Source organism: Panthera uncia, chromosome C2 (genome assembly GCF_023721935.1).
Source record: "Panthera uncia isolate 11264 chromosome C2, Puncia_PCG_1.0, whole genome shotgun sequence".
Taxonomy (NCBI): Eukaryota; Metazoa; Chordata; class Mammalia; order Carnivora; family Felidae; genus Panthera; species Panthera uncia.
Window position 1 is genome coordinate 91,676,133 of NC_064810.1, and position 24,556 is coordinate 91,700,688.

Genomic DNA, 24,556 nt, shown 5'->3' on the forward strand with positions numbered 1-24,556 from the left:
GGAAAACAAATGTGCCATTCAAGGGGAAAAGAATATTCAATGTAGCAAGTCCAGGTGACCCAGATGAATTCTAGGTTGACTTACCTTGAGACAAGGACTTGGGCAAGATGCCCTTTTGGGATCCCTTCTATTTACATGAAATAGCTCCAAACTTAAAAAGAGCCATGTGTAAAAGAACCAGAATAGAAAGAGACACTTAGTTGGAGAAAAAACCAAGGGTACATTTCTGTGCTTTGGAGGTCGTATCCTTGGTTTCCACCCAATCCTGAGTCTGCACCACCCATCTCTAACTGAAGGCTATTTTGCATGAGATTATAAGATCAGGACCCCTTTAGGACTCACTCAACCTGTTATCATCTCTAAGAAGCATTCTCTGCTCATTTCATTTTAAGCTTAAAATCATAATAATCATGAGTTAAAATCAAATCATCTCATCAAAACCCATTTTTTTTTTCATCTAGACGGTGGAAGGCTTTGATAGAAATCCAATCAGCATAGAAAATATTTCATTTTTTATTAAAAAACCAAATAATGTAGAGGGTGGCGCTTGGGTGGCTCGGTTGTTTAAGCGTCTGACTCAATTTTGGCTCAGGTCATAATCTCACAGTTGTGAGATCAAGCCCTGCATCGAGCTCTGCACTGAGCAGGAAGCCTGCTTGGGATTCTTTCTCCCCCTCCCCCTCTCTCTGCAAACCCTCCTGCTTGCTCATACTCTCTCTCAAAATAAATAAATAAACATTAAAAAAAAAAAAGACTACTGTAGATAAAAGCTCTCAGTGCTTGGTGCTTTGTAGGTGTTCAACAAATAGAAGTGTGCTTTAGGACGTTTGAAAATATATTTTTGGCTCAACATTATACTTAGATCTATCTCTGGCTCATTTCAGATTTTTTGATTGAGGGGTATATAAACAAATATAATAAACCACACATTGTAGATGTAAAACCTTAGGGGTTTAGGGGTGTGAGACATTAAGTGGTTGCCCTAAAGAAAGTTAGCATCTTTCTTATTATTTACTTATTTGTCAAAAGCAGAGACTAGAATGTGAAGAAAAAAGAGATAACATGCTGAGATACCCTTTTGTAATGGATCTAGCTCACAAATGATATACAAATATTCAGTGCTTTAAGGTGAAAAAGGTGGGAAGGAACTCTGCATTCAATCTTCTAGTTTAGCCTCTATTTTATGGATGAGAAGAGAAAGACCAATAGTTTAGCAGTCAAATCAAACTCTTTAATTTTATAATTACGAAGCATGGAGTTACTAATTTTCATTGTGCTTCTGTTGCAAAAATTTTTTTAAATGTTTATTAATTTTGAGAGAGCATGTGCAATCCTGCACCTGTGTGCAGGAGTGGGGTAGGGAGGGAGGGAGGGAGGGAGAAAGAGAGAGAGAGAGAGCGAGAGCGAGAGCGAGAGAATCCCAAGCAGATTTGGTGCTTCCAGAGCAGAGCCTGGAGTGGGGCTTGATCCCATGAACTGTGAGATCATGTCCTGAGCTGTAATCAAGAGTCAGATACTTAACTGACCAAGCCACCCAGGTGCCCCCATTGCAAAATGTTTTAAGAGTAACATTACTTTCATACTGACTAGGACAACTGTCTGACTCACATAGCCAGCTCTCCTTTCCAATGCCCACAACGGCTGGTGAGTAAAGTAAATTAAAACCACAATTAAGTCTATCTCTGGTTCTCACCTTGGCCACAAGTAAGACACACAATATTTTTGACACATCCATAAGAACTCATTAGTGGCTAATGAAATCAGTGCATTCGCTAAGGAATACGTATACTTTTCCCAGAAGTCCCGACTAGAAATCACTCTGGCAACAAGTTTAATGGAAAAGCTGGTCCTTGAAAGAAGACACTTTCAAACGGACAAGCCAGGTCCAAGGCCTAAAGAACCACAAGGAGACCAGAACTGACAAAAACCACACTAATCACAAGAATTATAATGTATCCTAGCCAGATGATTTCTCCCCAGTCCTCATGAGTCAAGATCCAAAGTTAAATAAAGGCTTGGATTTGAGGGGCCAATCGATACAAGAGCTCAGTTTCAGGACACTGAGGAAGGTCATCTTCGAACTCAAATTAGGCCAAGTTTCATCCTATTTAATCATAGGAAAATTATTCCACAAATAGAATGAGAATTTATTATGCTCTATACTCCCATCACTTTAATAACTTTCTGAGAGCACTGACAAATCTAATTTAAAAAAGATAAATGTGGACTCCAGATCATAAAATTAAGAAAAATACTGTTCCTAATGGTTGGTTTTCTTAAATCGCCATTTAAATTTAGGCAAGTCATTTATTAACAATGCTAACTTTGGGCCTCCTTTTTTTTTCTTTTTCAAAATAGCACAAATTGATTACTACATTCTACACCGTTTTCTGTCTGGCATATTAAAATGTCTCATACTCATTCAGATTGGTGTTCATGGAACTTTTGTTCTGAGCATCTGTACAGTTCTCCATACGAGGCGCCCAAGGCGGATGCCCCACAAAGGGCAGGGCTGCTGCAGGATGCACCCAGCTGGTTTGGAGCAGAGCGTTCGCTCTCCCCACCTTTCTGGAGGTAACAGTAGAGGCAACTGCATGAGGAGTTAGGAAGCCCCCAATTCTGCTGCCAATGTCAATGTTTCCGGGCTTCACTTTTTCTGAAGCAGTACAACTAGAAGACAGTCTCTAATGAAGATTCTATCATCAAAGGATGCCAAAAGCCCAAGGAAAAAGCAAAGGCTTGTTTGCAAATTTCCCCAAATGCTAGCTTCAAATATTTACCAGGGTTTCTGTTAGTCCATAATTCGTGTTCTTGCCAGCCCTCTCTAGTCGAGGAATCCCCTGCCAGTAAAATAGTGAACCCACAAACACGCATCCAAAGGTACAAAGCACAGTTAAGATGAATGATCTTGTCTATGAGTGAGGATGCATTTAACCTCTAACGAACCTACCAAAAGCAGCCTCATTTTCTCTGTGCTTTCTACACCAGGACTAGTTTCCAACAGATGATCATTTTTGTTCTCCTGTAGTCAAATTACTGGCTTTGACAGGTCCTTCAGTCCAGTTCAAACATCACCTGTTTCAAAAAGCCATTCCTGGTCTTTGCAACCCGATGGTCTCTGCCTCCTCCAACGTCCCAGAGCATTTTTCTCCAATGGTACTAAAGTTCTGAGACCATCTGTGGGTTGATACTATGCATCTGGAGGCAGGGGCTTGTTTTTCCTTGATCTTGGTCTCCACTGAAGGCCTATCTCATAAAATGCCTGCCACACAGGACTCCACTGCACTGAAATGAATCAAAATTCTCGAGTAGAGTGGGGGGTGAAGACTGGACAGCGGTTTCTGTGCTAACTAAACCAGTTCCCTGTGTAAAGGAGCAGGAGCTATAGTGCATAAAGTAGAAAGGACAGGAATGTTTTTGTGTTTAGCAGATAGGCCAAAGGGAAATAGCAGCGCGGGTCTGTTCTAGCAGGGTGTCTTGGATTTATGGTCACCTCCCACCTCCTTCACCTGATTCTCTGATTTGGACTTTTGGTAACAGAACAATTCTGCCATCATTACCTCTTACTCTGCATCTGAATTATTCCTAATACAGTTCAGAGGCCCACCTTCTGATGGGCCATTTTCAGAGGAAATGAAGTTAGGTTAAATAAATACTAGGTGAAAGGCTGGCTTTGATTTCTGTGGCCAAGAGTATTTTCCTGGGCATGGAGTCTTACAAAAAATGTCCTGTTTGCTCTGGCTAATCTGATACCGCGTTGCCCATAGTTACAGAATACAATCCCCATCTGTACATCACCACAGCTATTTCGGATTGGTAAACATGATTGTCCTGATGGTTACTGAATATTTAAAAAGCTAGCATCTCTTCCTAAGTCTCATTTCCCTCTGCACTTGTGACTGATCTAACGCTATAACATAGCATGGGCTTGCATATGACAATTTTATTTTTAGATAATTTCTCTCCGTTATCTGGCTCTATGAAAGAAAAAAAACAAACACACAGATTATGACTTGCAGGCAAATCAGGATCTTCAGAATGTTAGTTTAGAAAATCCCAAATGGAGGGGCCCCTGGGTGGCTCAGTCAGTTAAGCGTCCGACTTCGGCTCAGGTCATGATCTCACTGTCTGTGAGTTCGAGCCCCGCGTCAGGCTCTGTGCTGACAGCTCAGAGCCTGGAACCTGTTTCGGATTCTGTGTCTCCCTCTCTCTGCTCCTCCTCTGCTCATGTTCTGTCTCTCTCTGTCTCAAAAATAAATAAACGTTAAAAAAAAATTAGAAAAAAAAAAAATTCCAAATGGAGAACGGAGGTCCACGATGCAGGACCCCAACACACAGGAAACCTTTCAACGGGAGGAAGAGTGTTTTATTAGAGGACAGGTGAACAAGCAAGGATTCATTCGGACAGAACCGCCCCCTGCACCCGCCCCGCCAGCTCACCTCTTGTTTCTGTCTTCCAACTGCAGTGTGTACACCATGTCAGCGGCTGTGTGGGTCTTGGCGTTGCTGTCTCCCCACTTCAGCTTCAGGCTCTGGGGCCCCGCGGCAGCACATTCGAGCCTCGGAGGCAAGGGTGGCAATGGCCGAGTTTTTGCCCTAATGAACTGACTAAACGGTCCAGCTCCAATTTCATTGATGGCCTGAATTCTGATCCTGGAAAAAGGGAAAAAATACACACGTTGCAGCTGAAGATGAGGCAATTCCTCACTGGAAGCAGACACTTGTGGAGTATTTCCTGTGCGCCCCTAAAACTGTACCATGGAATAACGAAAAATAAGCCAATGTAATTCAAGACAAATAGAGAACAGGGCAGCTTGGGCAAACGGATTTCGCTCCCCCTTCCAAAACCCAGCAAAAATAGAGCAGTTAGCAAGATACCTCTTAGCCCTTTAAAAAAAAAAAAAAAAAAAAAAAAAAAAGGGAAAAAAAAGTCTGCTGTCTGAGGGAACACATCCTAAAGATGTGCTATTGTATTTTGTTCTAAGCCACATGTTACCTGCCTCAGAGTCACTTTTGGAAGTGAGTGGGTGGTAAAGAAGAAATGAAATAGGAAAGCAAAGGAATTTCCTTTAGGGTTTACAAAGGGCAGAAGCTCTTCAACAGGGCACGTCTCCAGCTTTGCCCAACCATCTCTGCTAGTCCAGAACCACATAAGCGTGCAGGCACTGCTGGCAATGGGCTGTCATTCAGCTGTCTGTATCTGAATCGCAACTGCATGTTTGCAGCGTGCAGTGTTACGGATAATAAAGATGCCTTAACACTGTCCTCACGGTCTGTGAATTTAAAACCAAAGAGAGTTAAAATTAATAAATAAAATAATATCCTGCTATTATTCCTCTTTTCCTCGTGCCTCTGTTTCCTTCCTAGTTGACTGAAACAGCTCTCCAAGGCCTTCATACAACAAACACATGGATGGCACTGCCCCAACCTCATTCTCAACACCGCTCCCCGCGGTGACTGCATGTTCTGGAAGCTTGTTTCCTCCAGGCATTTGGCGGCCCGCACACCCCTGGTTCAGGCTTTCCTCCTCTGCTTCTCAGACCTAAGTTCTGACACCACCTCCCCACCGCCCTCTGTTCCTCTTCTCTTTTTCTGCACGGTACGGACAGTTCTCTCAATAGTCTATTTCCATGGCTCCACCCACTTGGAAGACCACTCACTCCCAGCTCTGCCTTTCCACCTCTTCATGCCCCACTCCTGGCCTCCAGCAGAAACCTCCACCCAGGACCCTCGCTAGGTACACAAGCATCTTACCGAGCTGACTGAGCAGTGTGAGGTCGCTGGTTCTAAAAGTGTGCACACATTCAAAATAGTGTTTCAAAGCACATGATAATAATAAAACACAGAGTCAGAGATAAATTCTTAGGAAACCGATCAATTTGAAACATTCTCATAATTTAGTTTTATGTGTTTCTCTTTTACAGCAATTATTGCTTACACACAGAAAATACTATTTAGGTACTACAATACCTAAATTCATCTTGTGATCTCCAATTAGCATTAATTCTTCAAATTTAAACATTACATAATTCAGCACGTCAGTCTAACAATATGCCTGTAGACTGCTGACAAGGCAAAACAAACAAACAAACAAACAAACTCCTCAGATTAATTACAGGTGAGAGGAAGCAAGCACGCCCTACCCTGTACCCTGTCTCCCCCACTGAACGTGGCAATAAACCTGGAGAAAATAAATGAGCAGCTATTTAACAACTCCCAAAAAGCAAACAGTAGCTGGAGGATTTGGTGAAATATTTACCATTGTTTAATTCATTTACCATTGCATTTACCATCTTTTCCCCTCTATTATCCCCCAAACTGGACTCAATGCAGCCTGAAATCCAAAGGCAGACATCTGCATGGACTGAGGGCTCTGGGGGAAATGCGGTTCAAAGAACGGGGTTTCTGGAAGCTCAGAGTGAATGGGGAAATTCCTCATTCTTTTTTTTTTTTTCCCTGCATTCTCTCACTCCCCAGTCCTTAGACAATTCCTTCATATTAATAGCCTAAAGAAGAAAAAACACACGCTCATACGAATTGGTACAGAAAAAGCACCTGATGAAATCCAACGTCTATTCATCACAAAAATTCTCAGAAAACTAGGGATAGAAGGAAACTCTCTCAATCTGAAAAGGGCATCTATAGAAACACCTACAGGTAACCTTATACTTAACGGTGAAAGACTAAATAATTTCTAAGATTAGGGACAGTGCAAGGATGTCTACTTTCAACACTCCAACTCAACATCATGGACTAGAAGTCCCAGCCAGCGGCAGAAAAAATGGCACAAAGAAAGAAAGGAACTGAACTACAAGACTCTGCTGAAAATTTTAAAGAAAATCTAAATAGAGAGAGACATTCTGCGTTCACGAATTGGAAGGCTACACAGAAAGAAAAGGTCAGTTTGCCCCAAAGTGATCTATAGATACAATGTAATCCTACGAAAATTCCAGCAGGATTCTTAGCAGATCTAGAGAAATTGATTCTAAAAGTTATGTGGAAAGGCAAAAGAACTAAAATTGCCAAACACAACACTGAAAAATAAGAATAAAGTTGAAAGAATCACACTTTTTGACTTAGGACTTACTATAAAGCTACAGTAATCAAGACAGTGTGGTACTGGTAAGAGACAGACACATGGATCAATATGAGAGAATACAGACTCCAGAAATAGATCTACACAAATATGAATGATTGATCTCTGACAAAAGTGCAAAAGTAATTCAACGGAGAAAGAATAGTCTTTTTAACAAATGGTGTTGGAACAGCTGGTTATCAGTAGGAAGACAAAACTCAATCTAAACCTTCTAAACTTAACTAAATTCTAAACTTAATTCAGAATGGCCCATAGATCTAAACATAAAACGTAAAATACAAAACTTTTAAGGAGAAAACAGAAGAAAATAAAAAGTACTTGTTACCTAGAAATAAGGAAAGAACCATACCATGTTGCCAAGGATAAAGAGGCACTACAAGTCTCATATATTGCTAGTGGGAGTGCATAATGGTACAGCCACATTGGAAAACGGTTTTCCTATCAAATTTTTTATTAAGCTTCACACACTTGTGCGACCCAGCAATCCCACTTCCTGTTCTTTGGAGAAATTAAAATGTATGTTCATACAAAACTGACACACAAATATTCACAGCAGCTCTATCCACAATCACCCCAAACTAGATAAATATTTGCCTCATAGTTTGGAATGTACCAAATACTTATCTCTGATAAAGTACAGTAAAAATTCCATTAGAAAGAACTGGACTTTTCCCAGATTCTAATATACAAGGGGCTGTCTCAGGTCTCTTGTAGATAGTGCAAAGTAAGTCTCTCAATATAACTTAAAGATAAAAGTTTAAAAGATTAAAATAAACTCTTTCTCACCTACAATTCACCTACAATATGGATCTTGTAGTTTTATGGTTTTAATACAAGAGGGTTTTTTTCTATGACTGGAAAATAAGAAATTTTTCTGCAACTGGAGAGGAAAAGTCTTTTAAAAAGAGGTCATCATGATGGTTGGAATTACTACCACTTTTCCCTTCTTAGGAAAAGGGAATTAAGCCAGACATTAAGTTGCAGTCTTTCTTCAAAAGTGTAACAAATTTCCTGACCAACAGCGTTTATATTAATGTCTTTCTACTACTGTCCAGACTGTCATTCCTTCCCTTTATTAGAGTACAGGTATTCCTAGAGTCCAGAGTCCAAGATCCTTTCTTCTGTCTGCTTGCTCAATATCCTCCAGAGCCAAGCTCACCTTCTGTTCCAGGTGAACCTACTGCTTTGTTCTGTGCAGCCCAAACAGCCCTTCAGAACTCTAATAAACAATAGGAAGGGAGGTAATCGGTTGCCTAAGATCGTTATTCTGCTCAAGAAAAAATATCCTGAATCATTTAGAAGAACGAAAAATCAGTTTACAAATGAATTTACAAAGAAGCCAATCCTTCTAGGTGTTACTGGTTCCCTGGCCATAATTTGGAGGGAGGAAAAACACAGATGGTGTCAGCAAATTACTCGAGTTCTAACAAGGCCACACGTTTGAGTGCCCCAGCGCAGTGCACCCCTCACGGACGCTCATAGTTTCTTCACTGTGAGAAAGGAAGGGCAGTCTCAAAAGAAGTCAGAAGAATCATTAAGTGCATAAATTAGCACTCTGCAGTTCACCAAAGTGCTCTTGGCCACCTTGAATCCTTTTCTGGCTGAATCAAGATACAAAATAAATGTAGATTTACTCTTTGATTCCTTTTGTAAATTCACTTATTATCTCAAAGCCTCTATAACACTTTCATAGGTATCGTATTCCTTACATTTGAAGTTCTATGGTTCTCTGAACTTTTACTACTGATACATATTTGGTAGGCACATAATCTTAGCCTTAAATACACACATAACACCACCACCACCAAAATACTTTTTAGCAGTGAAGCCTCCTTGGGAATCCTGCTCATCACTTTGGTGTGACCTTGGGGAAATTACATAATACCTTTGAGTAAGGGTTTCCTTATTTATCGAATGGGTATAGTAATACCTTCGCTGCATTTACAAAGTTGGTTATGTAGTTAAGATAAGGTATATAAGAAGCATTCTCTATTTTTAAATATTTTATATTTCACCATTCGGCCAGAAAAGGATTCAAGGTGGCTCAAAGCACTTTGGTGAACTTCAGAGTGCTAATTTATGCACTTACCATTCTTCTGACTTCTTTTGAGACTGTCCTTCCCTTCTCACAGTGAAGAAACTATGAGCATCCGTGAGGGGTGCACTGCGCTGGGCACTCAAACGTGTGGCCTCGTTAGAACTCGAGTAATTTGCTGACACCATCTCTGTTTTTCCTCCCTCCAAATTACGGCCAAGGAACCAGTAACACCTAGAAGGTCTGGCTTCTTTGTAAAGCATCCTCAGGAGGCGAGGGGGAGACACAGAGCTCAGAGACAGACGGAAGTGTTAATATCCAGCACGAGCAACACCTAGAACTGGCTCTGTTCAGAGGACTGTGCTCTGGAGCAGGAGCAGTGTTTCCTCTTGCTTTTAGAGATGAGAATACTGCAGTTAAACGCAGAGAGGTTAAATGACTCAACTTGAATGGCACAGCCGTTCTAGGTGTTGAAGCCTGGATGTGATATGCACAATAGTACCCCTAATTTCTAGCCTGACTCCATGAGGTAGGAATTACTCTATTGTATAAGTGAAGGAAACGAGGCCTGACTAGGTTCAGCCATGGGCACTAGTCTACACAGCAGATACAGGTTAGATCAAAGTGCGAACCTCATCTTTTTAGGCTCAAAGTCTTTTGTGCATTCTGGCATGCTATACTCTCCTAGTTGAACCAAACACGGTGTCCAAACAAAAGGGAATTTTAATTCAAATCACACTTTCAGTTCAACAACTGCCGTTCACCAATAAAGTGAGCATCTAGGATAGTCAATAAATTTGTTTTCACATTATTGCATCAACTTTTGGCCTCAAAGTCAACTACTTACATTTTTTTTTAACTTTTTTTTTTTTAACTTTTATTTATTATTGAGAGACAGAGACAGAGCATGAGCAGGGGAGGGGCAGAGAGAGAGGGAGACACAGAATCCGAAGCAGGCTCCAGGCTCTGAGCTGTTAGCACAGAGCCCGAAGCAGGGCTCGAACCCACCAACTGTGAGATCATGACCTTAGCTGAAGTTGGACACTTAAACAACTGAGCCACCCAGGCGCCCCGTCAACTACTTACATTTTAAAATACATCAACTTATCTACAGTTTTCCGTGTAGCCGATGCACTGAACTAACACTATTTAGTTCTAACGATAAAATAACACTAAAAATTGAAATACAACCGAGAACTGATTAAATAAAGTGAGGCCATGGGGCGCCTGACTGGCCCAGTTGGTAGAGCATGCAACTCTAGACCTCATGGTTATGCGTTCAAGCCCCATACTGGGTGTAGAGATTACTTAAACAAACAAAAACTTAAGAAAATAATGAGGCCATATCTTCTCGCACTCTAGTAAAAATATTACATACTCTGAGCCCAGGAGACTGAGAAAACTAAACAAGGAATAAGGTAGTTGCTGTTTGTTTTGTTTTGGGGTGAAAAATACTGTGTGTGAAAATACTTTTCTAATTCCAGTGAGAGCTCACTAAGGACTAATGAGCAGAACCACCACTGACTTGAACAATTCCAAAGAATTCACCTCAGAAGAAACAGATTTTCAAGTTTTATTAGATTAATTACAGTCTACCCCAAACCCAAACTTGAGCAGTTTTCTCTCTAGCTGAAGTAACCTGTTAATCTGGAAATTTATCAGTTTCTGAAACTGTAAGCTCTGCAAATTAAGTATAAGGGCAATGGAACTTTGCCTTCCAATCTAGGGAGGTGACAATGTAAGTCTTGATAAACTCTATCTTGGCCAGGCTGATATGAAAAATCTCAAGTGCCCAGGAGTCTATAATACCCAACAGTATACTGATAATACTGATCAAATAAATTCAATTCAGAAGCAAATTCCTTACAGCTTTTGATTGAAAATCCACTAAAATATCTACTAGTTCTAGATGCTAAATACATTCCTGCCTCAGAAGCTCATAGCCCTCCACAATGCCCTTTATATATACATATACACACACACACTCAAGTTTCTGGCACTTCATACAGTGTAAGAAAAATGACTTTCAAAACAAACCTTCCTCAGCTGGGGAAGGTGACTTCTCAGTCATAATTAGCCATCCTAGTAGTCGGGATGTCTCGAGTGTGAGGGTGGGGGCGATGAGGGGAGCAAGGAAGAGTCGGGGCAGGAGAGGCCTGGGAGCCAAAGATAGACTTTTTATCCCCCACCCCTCCCCTACAATCTACATCTAATTCTCTAAGAAGACAGAAACGCAAAAGAAGGGAATAATCATCAGATGAGTTGTGAAAAGAATACAAAATAGTAGCTGAAATAAAGGAACTCCCTTTGAGGGTTTGATGCGTTGAGAGCAGAGTGATTCAGAAGAGGGCTTCCTGGAAGGGTGGCCTGAGCTGGCTCAGATCTGTCCCTTCCACTAAGCTACTTCTCCTGACAGCTCCTGGGGTATGTCTGCTGCCATCCTGTCTCTAAGCACTTCGATCCGCCTTTGACAGGCAAGAAAACCTTACATGTCTCCCACTGCTTAAGAAATGATGCCAGATCCCCACAGACACCTCTACCTCTATTCTGGTCACAACCCACCTTCCAGCTCTTTTTTTCCCTACCAAACATTAGCAACACACAAGTTATTGAGTGCTGACTTATTGTGTGTCAGGTCCTATATGAGTGCCTGGAATCTTCTCTAAGACAGACAGATAGCTCAAGTTATTATCCCCATTTTACAGATCAGAAAACGGAGGCACATAGAGCTTAAATAACTTGCCAGAGGTCACAGAGACCTATGCAAGGGACCGAGGACTGAAGTCCAGCTGTTTGATTCCAGTCTGCTACTTCTGAACTACTTAGAATTTGCTCCTAATAAAGTCCACCTCATCTTGTTAGAATGATTTATGATTCACTTTTTGACAGGCTAATGTAGTGCTTGACCTACAGTGAGGACTCAATAGATGTTATTTTTCGTCACTGTTCTACCTAGCGAAAGGAGCGTAAATGAGTGTAACAAACAAATCTACCTTAAGTTTTAGTTGTTTGGTAGCTTAGTATGAGTCAGACGATAATGAGGTTGCCAAAAAAAGTAATCTTAGGCAACCTTACTAACCGCTCAATATGGAGAACATGTAAGGTGACAGTCTTGCTCTGCTCTGAGCCAGTCATCCAGACCATTCAGAGGTCTGGGCACTGCTCTTATTAAAGAGTCCGTCAAGAGGCAGAACTCACCCAATCAAGAGGATGGAGGAGGTTACAGGAAACCCAATAATAAAGACAGATCTGAATGAAGTGAGGATGGTTAAGCAGAAGAAAGACACTATACGAAAATGATGTCTAGACCTCCTCAGCCCTACTAAACTGAAGTCTACAGGAACGGGGCTCAGACTTCTGTATTTTGCAAAAGCTGTCCAGGTGATTCTTATATACATCAACATTCCATTCTGCTCTAGGGAAGAGGTTCTTCTTTTAAAAATAATTTTTTTTTTTACATTTATTCATTTTTGAGAGACAGAGAGAGACACAGCACAAGTGGGGAAAGGACAGAGAGAGAGAGGGAGACACAGAATCCGAAGCAGGCTCCAGGCTCTGAGCTGTCAGCACAGAGCCTGACACAGGGCTTGAACTCACAAACCGCGAGATCATGACCTGAGCCGAAGTCGGACGCTTAACTGACTGAATCACCCAGGTGCCCCATCTAGGGAAGAGGTTCTTAAACTTTAACATGCATCAAAATCTCCTGAGGGGTAATTAAAGCGAGTGCCAGGCCTTACCCGTAGAGTTTCTGATTCAGTAGGTCTAGAAAAGTGCCTGATGGTATTTTATTTTATCAAGATTTACTCACCAGGCCATCTTTTCTCTCTCTGTTCGCAGAGACTATGACACCATGTGTCAAAAGAAAGCTATGTCTCTGTTTTCAATAACATTTTCTTTTCCTCAAACCAAAACACAAACTCCATACCAAACTCAGTTCTAAGCTTAAAAGTAATGCCTTTAAAAACAGCATTGCAGTTCCAACCAAACCCCATAGGGGGTGTCAGTCAGCCAATGGGTGCTTTTGTAAGCACCCAAACCCTTCTCTGCGTCAGTAGGTTTGCTTACAGAGGTGCACTTTTCTGTCTGGCAAAACAGAGAAAGACAAACTCAGTGTGAGAACAGAGTGTAACTGCTGACGGTTTGAAAAAACAAAACAAAAAACCCAAACAAACAAAAGAAACAAGTCCTATCTCCCAGCCCCATGGCCTGCTTAAAATGTTTCATTCCACGCTTTTGTCTAGAACATCATGACCTGTTCATTTATATTTTAACCAATTTATGGAACAGAAAAAGGTGAGGTAAAACTTGACTGGACTGAAATTATACCCTTAGTCACTTGAAATACTCATTTTGTACTTCATCATAATTATTGTGATTGTGTTTTTGAAACATATAAAGAACAAGACTGTGGGTTGGTCAGACTTCTACAATAAGGTACCCAATTATGTACTATAGAAACTAGCATAAAGTTGCATAAAAAAAGATCTTAAATGGGAATAATGACCTTAATATCTTAATTCGGAAACAACCCATTTATTTATTGCTCAGCCAGCAAGGACAGGCTAACTCTTTGGTGGAGCAGGTAGGGTGAGTACAACTATATCCAAAGGTTCACCTTTCCTAAGTCATGCCCTTCTCATGCAATCTGTCTAAAATGGTATCTTCGAAACTTCCCTATAAGGTTAAAAAGGGACCTTCCACATTCAGCTCAATATACTAGCCTTACATGTTAATACTGAACTGTTCATGCTATATCCATTAAGTACTTTTTAAATAGTCCTGAAGTTTTACTATCCAAATCTTTTTTTTTCCCCCTAAGATTTCATTTTTAAGTAATCTCTCCACCCAACACTGGGCTCAAACTCACAACCCCAAGATCAAGAGTTGCCTGCCCCACCGACTAAGCCAGCTGGGCACCCCCAATCTAAACTCATTCTTCCATAGTCCTTACATTACTAAACCATTTTGTGTTCTCTAAAATAGAATTATTCAGGGGCGCCTGGGTGGCTCGGTCAAGCGCCCGACTCTTGATCTTGGCTCAGGCCATGGTCTCGTGGTTGGTGAGATCGAGTCCCATGTCGGGCTCTCTCTCTCTCTCTCTCTCTCCCCACTCTCAAAATAAACAAACAAACTTAAAAAAAATAATAAAATAGAACTATCCTATGAGATACTTTTAAACATGTGGACGTTTGATAATTTCCAGTGTAAATGACATTTGATCATTAATCAAAGATTCCCTGTATCTGTTCCTTCACTAAGTCTGTGAGTTCTAGGTTTCTTTCTAGAAGTCATCTGACTATATGTTGAGTAGTAAGAGCCAGCATTCCTCCCTTATCATCCTTCCACAAATCTTAAAGTTTACAGTTAGCACAACGTCTGGAACAAAATTCACAGGCTAACATTTTGCCCTAAAAGGCTTTCATGATTTCTGATCTAAAACATTCAGGACTGACCTGAGGACTTGATTCCACTCTGGGATAGATGTGGGTATGGATCAGAATGGACACAAAACCATTCAGTGAGTCCCTGAACTAGTGTGGCTTCTTCCTTGTTTTTCTTTTGGCCCTGAGGGATTAAGGTCAGGCAGTATTCGGAACAGCTGGGGAATGACATTCACTTAGTCATTTTACCCCAAGATCCAGCTCACAGCAAGGCTTCCTTAGAGTATCATCATTGGGGAAATTCCCTGAAGTCAAGGTCTGAGTTTAGTCATCTCTGGATTTCCTCCCCACCTGGTTAGAGTGCTCTAGACACAACAGGCACTTAGCATTCGGTTGGCAAACAAGAGTGAAGACTGGTTTTTTGAGAATGGCTAAAAGGCTAAAAATGAAAGAACGCCCTCGGCCTGACTCTTCTCTTTGTAAGTCATATCCCCCTTTATCTAGTTTCTGTCTCAAGTCCCACTTCGAACCATCCTGATCATCCGGGACCCTGGGTCTTCCTCTCTGAAACACCAACAGGATTCTGTACACTGTGTTGTTTTCAGCCTGTGATGTCACAATAGCCTACTACGTATGCTACTGTTGCTATTTAAGTGCCCCTCAACTCTGTGAGTGCTCTGAGGGCAAGGCCAGTCTATCACTGTTTTATAGACCCACGGTGTATATAATGCTGTGCCCCAAAGAGATTTTTTAAAATAATGAAAGACTAAAAAAGTGAACAATGCCCCCTTGTCATTGTTTTGAAAAGTAAAATAAATCTAGTTGTATAAATTAGACAAAACAGATTCGGTAAGAAAGAAAAAGAATAAAGGTGATATGGTCTGGCAAGATGGGGCTTTTGTATCCTCGAGTGCATTAGCTGATTTCTTTCTTCAGCTTCTGGGAATATAAAAAAGGTAGTCTGTCAGACCACAGAACGAGAAACCACAGTAGAAAAAAAAATAAATGAGATGATACATCCTTTTCTAGCAGCAAGTTTGTTAGCCCGTCCTTCACTCCCTCCATCCTACCCCAAGAAGAACCACTTTTGCTGGATGGCAGGATTGATGATGACTGAAATTGCAATGCACACTTACTGCGCACCTAATATGTGCTGTTGGCTTCTAAGCATTTAATATTTGTGTATTAACGCCTTACAATATGCTTATGAAGGAAAGAATCTTGTCCTCATTTTATGGAAAAAAGAAACTGAAACACAGAGATGGTAAGTAACCCTCCTAAAGATATAGCTGATGACCTGAATCTGAATCTATACTCTACATTTCCCTCCTCAAGAAACATTTACAAACATTCCTCGGCTTACGATGGGGTTACATCTCAACAAACCCATTGTAAGATGGAAATATTACAATTCAAAAATGCATTTAATACACCTAACCTATTGAACACTGTAGCTTAGCTTAGCCAATTTAAACACTTAACATTAGCCTACAGTTGGGCAAAATCCTCTAACACAAAGCCTATTTTATAAGGTACTGACTCTTTCCTAAAATATACTGAATACCGTACTGAAGGTGAAAACCTGAATGGCTGTACGGGCACAGAGTGGCCGTGAGCACATCAGTTGTTGACCCTACTGACCACGTGGCTGACCGGGCACCGTGGCTCACTGCCACTGCCCAGCGTCAGGAGTGACAGCTTCACATCATGTAAGCCCTAGCCCAGGAGATGATCAAAACTCAGTTCCTACTGATTTGTGTATCGCTTTCACACCACTGTAAATCAGGACTGTCTGTAATCTGACCAAGGGTTAGAGGGCACACCCTAGTAACCACAGACGGTTCCTGTGCTCCTCTTACGCTAGTCGTGCACTTTTCATCTTGAGGGAGTTGAGGCAACTTGGAGACGGAGCTAAATAATTTGAAATTTTAAGAGGCCGTGTTGGAGAAAAAGATGGAAGGTGAGGTGCCTGGCTGGGAGAGGACTCCAGGGGAAAGAAAGAATGCAGATGCCAACCGAGCTTTGCTCAGTAATGTGTAATGTAACTTTTTCCTCTGGCCCCTTGTGAAAGGCTGAGTAAAAGGCTACATCACAAATGCTTTGTAACATTGTGTCTGCTTTGGGGAATGAAAAAATGGTGGAACCCAGCTTCAGAGGTGGGCAAGTCCACAGAGAGGACAGAGGGCGCCCACAGAGTGACATGAGTCACAGTAAAAGTATAAGGAAAAGTGGTTGCTAAGAGACCAAGAGGGAGGAACTAATTTAAAGCAGTAGGTGAAATTCTCCCTTGAGGGTTACGAATTGTATAAATTTGTAACAGACTCACAAAGTACAAAGCAATACACGCTTTAAAGCTGTATTTTTCATTTACGGGGTGCCTGGGTGGCTCAGTCGGTTAAGTGTCTGACTTCAGCTCAGGTCATCATCTCACAGTTTGTGGGTTTGAGCCCGAGCCTGGCGTCTGGGCTTTGTGCTGACAGCTCAGAGCCTGGAGCCTGCTTCGGATTCTATGTCTCTCTCTCTCTCTGCCCTTCCCCTGCTGACACCCTGTCTCTCAAAATTGAATAAATGTTAAAAAAAAAAAAAAAAAAAAAAAAAGCTATATCTGCATTTAGTACTCTTAAATATATTAATTAAGAACGATTAGAATTCAGTCATTTGGCCTTTAGAACCTGAAAGGTCTATAGCTCCAAGTGCTGATGTGTTCGTGCAGCTCCATTTCTGCTTCCCTGCACTCACCGATAGGTGGTTTCTGGAAGGAGGTCTTTTATAACATGGGTGGTGGTATTGCCCACGGTGATGCTAGTGTCTCCAAGGTCAATATTGTAAGCGAGGATTTCAGATCCATTATTGCACGGCTCTTCCCAGTTCAGTACAAGGCACACAAAAGGTGAATCAGGGTAGGCATTGAGGGTCTCCTCCTCCAGAACACAGAGAGTGGAGACAGGGTCAGGGGCAGATGCTGGTGTCTGGCAAAGGACAAGCTCACTATACGGTCCTGCTCCAGCTTGATTGACAGCCTAAAAAGACAACAGCAAGACAAAGTCCACATTACCCCACAGTAAATTCTGAAGCCTCTGTGTTAGGCACTGTTACAGAAATCTGACGTAATACACAATTTACTTCCAGAAACACAGGTAGAAAGAAATCTCAGAAAACGTTCGCTTCAATGACCACTTTCCAAAAAACCGCCAATGACACCTTCTCTGTTAATAAAGCAGAAGATAATATCACCATCGTCACCTTTTATAAAACATAACTTTAAAACAACACTTTGTATTTGCCTGGCCCACTTCAGGCTATATATGGTCCTGTGGCATCCTCACAGTTACTGTGGGGTAGACACTAAATGGCAAGTCTTCTTCTAGTCTTTTCCATGTGCACGAGTAACTCCTATCCATGGCCACTCTGACTCTATCACCTCCTAGTCTCCCCCTCACTTACTCTGCTCCAGCCACACTGGCTTCCTTGCTGTTCCACGGGGACACCAAGTCTGCCCCCACCTCAGGGCCTTCGCAAATTGCTGCCCCTCCTGTCCTGGAACCTTCTTCCCTAGACATCTGCACAGCTTGCTCAAGCATCTTCACGTCTTCTCTCAAGTGCTGCCTTACAGTGAGCCCTCTCTGGACACCATGTTTAAATCTGCGGTCACCCTACCCTACCCTCACCCCCTGTGATCCTCATTTCCTATTTCCCTTCTTTATTTTTCATCACCACGTTTATCACCACCACGAGAATGTAAGTTGCATAAAGGTAAAGTTGTCTGTTTGGCTCACTGTTGCATCCCCCAACAGCTAGAACAGTGTCTGATACACAGTATGTGCTCAATAAATGTTGTTAAACTTGTATTTTTTTCCCTTTAAAAACATTTAGCAGCCTCCTTACAAAAGCAAATGCACTCTAAACTCTAGTTCTCATTTAATTCATAGGAGAGTTTAGAAAGACAAATTAGAGAACTAAACAAAAGTAGTCTGAGCTCTTAAAGGTTCAAAACAAAAGTTACAACACTTAGGTACTACTGTTAATCTCAAAGAAGTTCAGAGCATACATTTGCTAACAAACCACTTGTGAAACTCTACTGTAATATTTTCTCATATCTACTTCTATTTCATGACAATACTCCAACTCTCTTTCTTGGTAAAATTTTAATGTCATGATTTACTTTAAGAATATATATAGAGATTTCATTCTTTAAGACAAATTTATCACAGGGGCGGAAAAATAAGACATCATGAAGCTCCATGTTCATATCAACCATGTACCAGAAGGAAAACACACGGTTTTTAGAGTTGCAGCTTAGTTCAAGTCTTGATTCCATTATTTACTAACTGTGCAGTTAGTAGGCATACACATATGTATGTACGTTGTGTGATCTTAGGCAAATTAGGATCTTCTGAGCCTGTTTCCTGAGACGTAAAATGGAGACAGCAACACCTAATTCATAGGATCATTGTAAAGATTAAATTGGTCAACATGAAAAATCCTGGCTGTTAGCCAGTGCATCCCTTCTGGGGAAGGCCAGAACAAAAGAGCATTTTCTTTTCTGTTAAAAAAACAAAACAAACAACTTTCCTTAAATTTTGAACTAATTTTAGATTTACAGAAACGTTGTAAAAATAGTACAAAGAAACATGTGTACATCTCTCACCTTTCATTCCCTAATGTTAACACCTTATACAACTAGAGATCAAAACCACAAAATTAATATTGATATAATACTATTAACTACATACAGATCTGATTCAAACCTTACTAGTTTCTCCAGCAATGTTCTTTTTCTATTCCAGGATCCCACTCTGGATCCCATATTCTTTTACTACCTTCATTTCATAAGAAATGTTTTCTTGATTTATGCTACTTATTATGACCAGTTTTCAAAAAAAAAAAAATACAAATAATTTGGAAGATCTCTCTCTCTCTGTCTCTATTTATTTATTTATTTGGGAGCAGGAGAGAGGGAGAGAGGGAGAGAGGGAGAGAGGGAGAGGGGGAGAGAGGGGGAGAGGGGGAGAGAGGGGGAGAGGGATAGAGGGGGAGAGGGGGAGAGAGAGAGAGAGAGTGCGCGCTCCCCAGGCTTGATCCTGTAAACCCTGAGATCATGACCTGAGCTGAAATCAAGAGTTGGGACACTGAACCGAAGGAGCCACCCAGGAGCCCCTCAGAAGAATCTTTTAATAAAATAAATAAAAGCATGCCTCTAATATATAGTATGTCTCATGTGAACAGTACTATTTTGGTACTTGTTAATTAAAATACCCTTAAGGAAGCATATCAAAGTGCAAAAATTCTTGAGCAAAACAAGAAATGTTTTACCCAATTTTTATAAAACACAATATAAGTATTACAATGATTTAATTTTAAGATGCCAAATATTCAAAAAACTATTTGTCTGACTTTGCAGTGTGTTAAGTACAATTAATTCATGAAAATAATTCATATTTGGTCTACATGTGTCAAGTAAGTCAATTTAGGTTGAGGAGATCCCTTTCCTGACAAGACGGTACTTCTTTTGCATAGTGATGGTGGTCTGAAAAGAAATACCCCCTTCACAGGGTCTGATTCATTTTATGACAAACAAGTATGGACATCTGAAAATATTTTCTACTCCTCACTTTCAAACCAGGGAGGCAAGATTCTTATGCAGGCTCTATTCCTACTCTACTCAATGTATGTTTTAAAATGCCATTTGGGGGAGTCAGTGCTAAGTGACAGCATATACCCTGAAGGGGAAAAAAGAAGAACATTTTAAAGAGAGACCCAAAACTCAAAAAGCATAGTGAATTTTTTTTTCCGGTGGTGGCAGACAGTTCTTTATTTATATCCTGCCTTGTTCCAAAAACAGGAGTGTAGCACATATTTTATAACCTTTTCCCAATGACTCAGCACTGCTATTATAAAGATCAGATAATGTGCCGTGACCCTGAGTCACTGACGAGTTAATTATGTCCCAGGTGCTCCATTCAAGAAGGAAGGAACGTGTATAACAAAAGAGTTTAATCAGAATGTTTATGAAAAAGCAGCCTTCAGAATTTAACAGAGAAGCTTCAGTTGATCTGGAAAATTAATTTATGAAGGGAATATTTTCTCCAAAGAGGTCAGAGACACCGATATGTTCATGGACTTGTAATCAGCAATTTGATTCATGACTTAAATCAGGTGGAAACCTAAATCTGGCATCTCTGCCTTTTTATCTATTTAAATCTAAACATGTGTGAAGACAGAGTTCTCCAAGGTCAAGAACCACATCTGACTAATCTTGGTATCTCTCCTCTTGTTCAGCCTGTTCACCCTTTGATTCTGGCACAAAGTGGTGCTCAAACTATGTTACCAAACAAATGGAAAGAAATGGACAAAGAACCCTGTTTTCTAAGGACAATTAAGGCTTTACAACGGGGAAAAAATAATCACTTACCCAAGTCAATAAAAGTAAACTCATGACTACTGTCACTTTTAGGGGTTAGGCTAAGAAGCCAACTGTTCTTCATGTTACTCTATTTGTAACCAGCCTTGTTAATAATGGTCACTGAGAAATGGGAGGTGGATCCTGTCATCTAATGCAGCCTAGTTCAAATCACTCTAATGTTTGTTTCTGGCTCCATTTAACAACTGGCATATATACGTCTCGTGTCTTTTGCCAGTCTTAAGCGTCTTTCCCACCGAAACATGCATCTCAGGGGAATTCACAGAGAAGGGACCTTCCCTAAGGAGCTGTGACTGACCCCTCGGCCCTGGATTTGGTCACTTATTCAGTGAGTTCACAGACAGGACACAAGGGTGGAAAAAAGGAGAGTGGCGCAGAATTGGATTTTGTCCTTCTGCTACAGGACCTCCCAGAGCAGCAGGAATCAATTATAAGACCAAAACAATTCAATTTATTTTCATTTAAAAGGACTCTTCATTCCATATCATCCGTCTTGATAGTCTCCATCACAAGCCTTTGGGTCAGTGCCCGAGAGTCCTTCATGGAACACCTGGGTCTATGAGTAACATCGGAGTCATGTCAACCTACCTGTAGTCTACAGCAATATTGTGCAGCGGGCAACAGGTCCCTTATCTCAAAGCCGGTATCTGTCCCGTGATAAATGAGTTCTAAGGATTCTTCATCTTCTCCCCATTCCAACCTGTACTCTGAGATGTCGGCACCAGAGCTTTCTGGACTCTGGAAAGCAGAGGTTTAAGTAGTTAATTTCACCGAGAAGGAAAATCCCATGATGTTTGTGCTCAACTAACTAAACTTAGGGAAACAGAGCAACACGCCCCTGGGTATTTCAAATACATGGAAGAGAAAGGCATGAAAGAGGTACTCGATTTCCTCTCAGTTCTAACCAGTGGTAAAATTTCCACAACTCCAGGCGATAGAAGCAAGCGCCAAGAGAGATTAATGTGTAAAATCACCTACATGTGAATTATAGCTTTGTAGGTTCCTCGTGACTTGCATTTGGGGGCAGATAAAGTACAAGAAACAGAAATCGATGCAGAACACGTGCCTGACTTACCTCCCAACTCACTAGGACACATCCATCAGGCGTAAAAGAAATACAAGGTGCTTTGCACTGTCCAGGAGGCCCTGCAGCAGTGGTAATTTCTGAGACATCAGAATAGGGGCCATACTGAAAGGGAAGAACACACACATGCCTGTATGTATAGTGTGAACACACACGTGTGTGTTCACACACAAGCTTATAACCAAACAAGGGCTAGACAGACTAACACCATCATCAGTACAACTGGTTAAAACATATTGCCTAAAGGTTTTCACTTTCAACTGAATGTGCATAAGGTTTCTTCCTACATACACTCTCTGAGGGGTAGGTGTCTATTATGTATGTATTATTTCTTTTTATTCAAAAGGATCAGAAAGTTGGTTTACCAAACATTTCCCCTTTACTGTGCCATCAGAAACAAAACCATGCTGATTTTTGACACAACATGGCATTCTGTTTCAACATGTCTCCCAGGACAGCAAAGAAAACGAAGTCAAAGATAACTAAGTCAGATGTACACTGCAGCTTAATTTTTAGCACACAAAAATTGACTCGAGATTGGTTGTCCAATTCTGTGAGCTGTCAGCACAGAGCCTGATATGGGGCTTGAACTCATGAACCACGAGACTGTGACCTGAGCCAAAATCAGATGCTTAACTGACTGAGCCACCCAGGCGCCCCTGGGTAACTTTCTTTTTTTTTTTTTTTTCCAATGTTTTTTATTTATTTTTGGGACAGAGAGAGACAGAGCATGAACGGGGGAGGGGCAGAGAGAGAGAGGGAGACACAGAATCGGAAACAGGCTCCAGGCTCCGAGCCATCAGCCCGGAGCCTGACGCGGGGCTCGAACTCACGGACCGCGAGATCGTGACCTGAGCCAAAGTCGGACGCTTAACCGACTGCGCCACCCAGGCGCCCCTGGGTAACTTTCAATGTAACAGGAATAAATTAAGGCTGATGATAATATTTTTAGATGATAAATTAGATGATAAATTAGATAAATTAGATGATAAAAAATTTCTTCTTTGACAGAAAGTAAAACTCGGAGCATCAGAGTGGCATATTTATCCTTGTTATGGCAGAGATGCCCTGCACAGCTGACAGGGAAGAGAGCAAAACACCAGTAAAACATTTTCTGCAGCATCTGTGGTCATCACCTGCCACTGCTTTTTAATTATGTAAGCTCAGGTGCATCAGCTTTCTTATCTTCTCATCAAAACATTGTTATTGGTTAGATCCACTCTGGTTGTCGTCTTCTTTTTTTTTTTTAATTTAGATAGTTGTACTGTGTCTGAATTTCTTTCCTAGCTGGTAATTAGAAGGAATCCAGCTCCTGCTAAAGGTTTGAGATGCTACTTCAGACCAAGTGTTTTCACGGTGTGGCTAACAGGAAATAGACTGGAGACCCACACATGTTCCTCTGCCAGGCTTGCACAGGGCTACCGAGAACGAGAGAAAATCACCAACTTCATGCTGCTCTCAATTGTGCTTTCTTATTTTTAAAAATCCTATCAATTAATTATATCTACTTATTTACATGGAACCCATCTGTACAAATCACGAGTATACCTGGCAGTGGGGAGGGGTATAGAAGCAGCCTGCACCAGAAAGACAGTTTCTGGTTACCTTGTTCTCATCATGAATCCCACCCCCCCAAACCCACATTACTCTGCGATTTAAAATAGGGGTGTAATCTAGGGGCTCAGTCAGTTGAGTGTTTGACTTCAGCTCAGGTCATGATCTCGTGGTTTACAGGCTCAAGCCCCACATCGGGCTCTGTGCTGGCAGCTTGGAGCCTGGAGCCTGGAGCCTGCTTCGTGGGTTCTGTTTCCCTTTCTGACCCTCCCCTGATCGTGGGGTCTCTGTCTCTCTCTCTCTCTCTCTCTCTCAAAAATAAATAAAATATTAAAAATAAAATAAATACAATATGGGTGTAATCTAGACACAGACTTCTAATCTATGATGGGCTGAGAAGAGTTCTCCGGTCTTCATTTGAAACAAAACAAAAACAAGAAGCTGGCCTCCCTGGCCTCTACCCCACTCCAGTTCTAAAAACTGACCTGAGATATTGCTGCGTATAGAAGGGCAAGGCTTCTATAGCTGGGTAAGAAGGAAATTATTTTGAAAACAACCCAAAATAGCTAAAGGGTGATGTTCTTTCTCATTAACCTTGAACTCTTTCTTAACAGAATGACTTGACAGAAATTTCTAATGCTGGGTCAATATGAAGTCACAACAATGTATCAATTCAGAAATGAGATTCACATACCCTTCTTTAATGGCTACCAAGGCTGGATAGATACTGCTGAGGAATTTCGGGGGGAGGATACGGAAGTGTCAGCACCTTGGTATTCTGGTTATGGTGCACAAGCCTGTACTCACCCCTCCGTCATTCAGAGCCCTCACCCGGAAACGATACACAGTTCCGGGGAGCAGGTTGCCCACGGTGCACTCGAGCTCTGGCCCATGGTACACCTCCGAAGCCACATCCTCGGGTTCCGTCATCTCCACACTGTACTCCGAGACCTCACAGCCACTTTCTGAGGCAGGAACGTCT

At 41.4% G+C, this 24,556-nt stretch overlaps 1 protein-coding gene across 4 annotated transcripts in view; it reads right to left on the reverse strand.

The window, feature by feature from the left end:
• FNDC3B (fibronectin type III domain containing 3B) overlaps window positions 1-24,556 on the reverse strand; it is a 363,910-nt gene that overhangs the window by 27,384 nt on the left and 311,970 nt on the right. For all 4 annotated transcript variants that reach the window (XM_049629594.1, XM_049629593.1, XM_049629595.1 and 1 more), the window contains 5 exons: window positions 24,382-24,554; window positions 22,012-22,125; window positions 21,525-21,674; window positions 17,255-17,535; window positions 4,441-4,653 (listed from right to left, as the gene is read on the reverse strand). In XM_049629594.1, the coding sequence (XP_049485551.1) occupies window positions 4,441-4,653; window positions 17,255-17,535; window positions 21,525-21,674; window positions 22,012-22,125; window positions 24,382-24,554 (931 nt within the window). The remainder of the gene's footprint in view (window positions 1-4,440; window positions 4,654-17,254; window positions 17,536-21,524; window positions 21,675-22,011; window positions 22,126-24,381; window positions 24,555-24,556) is intronic.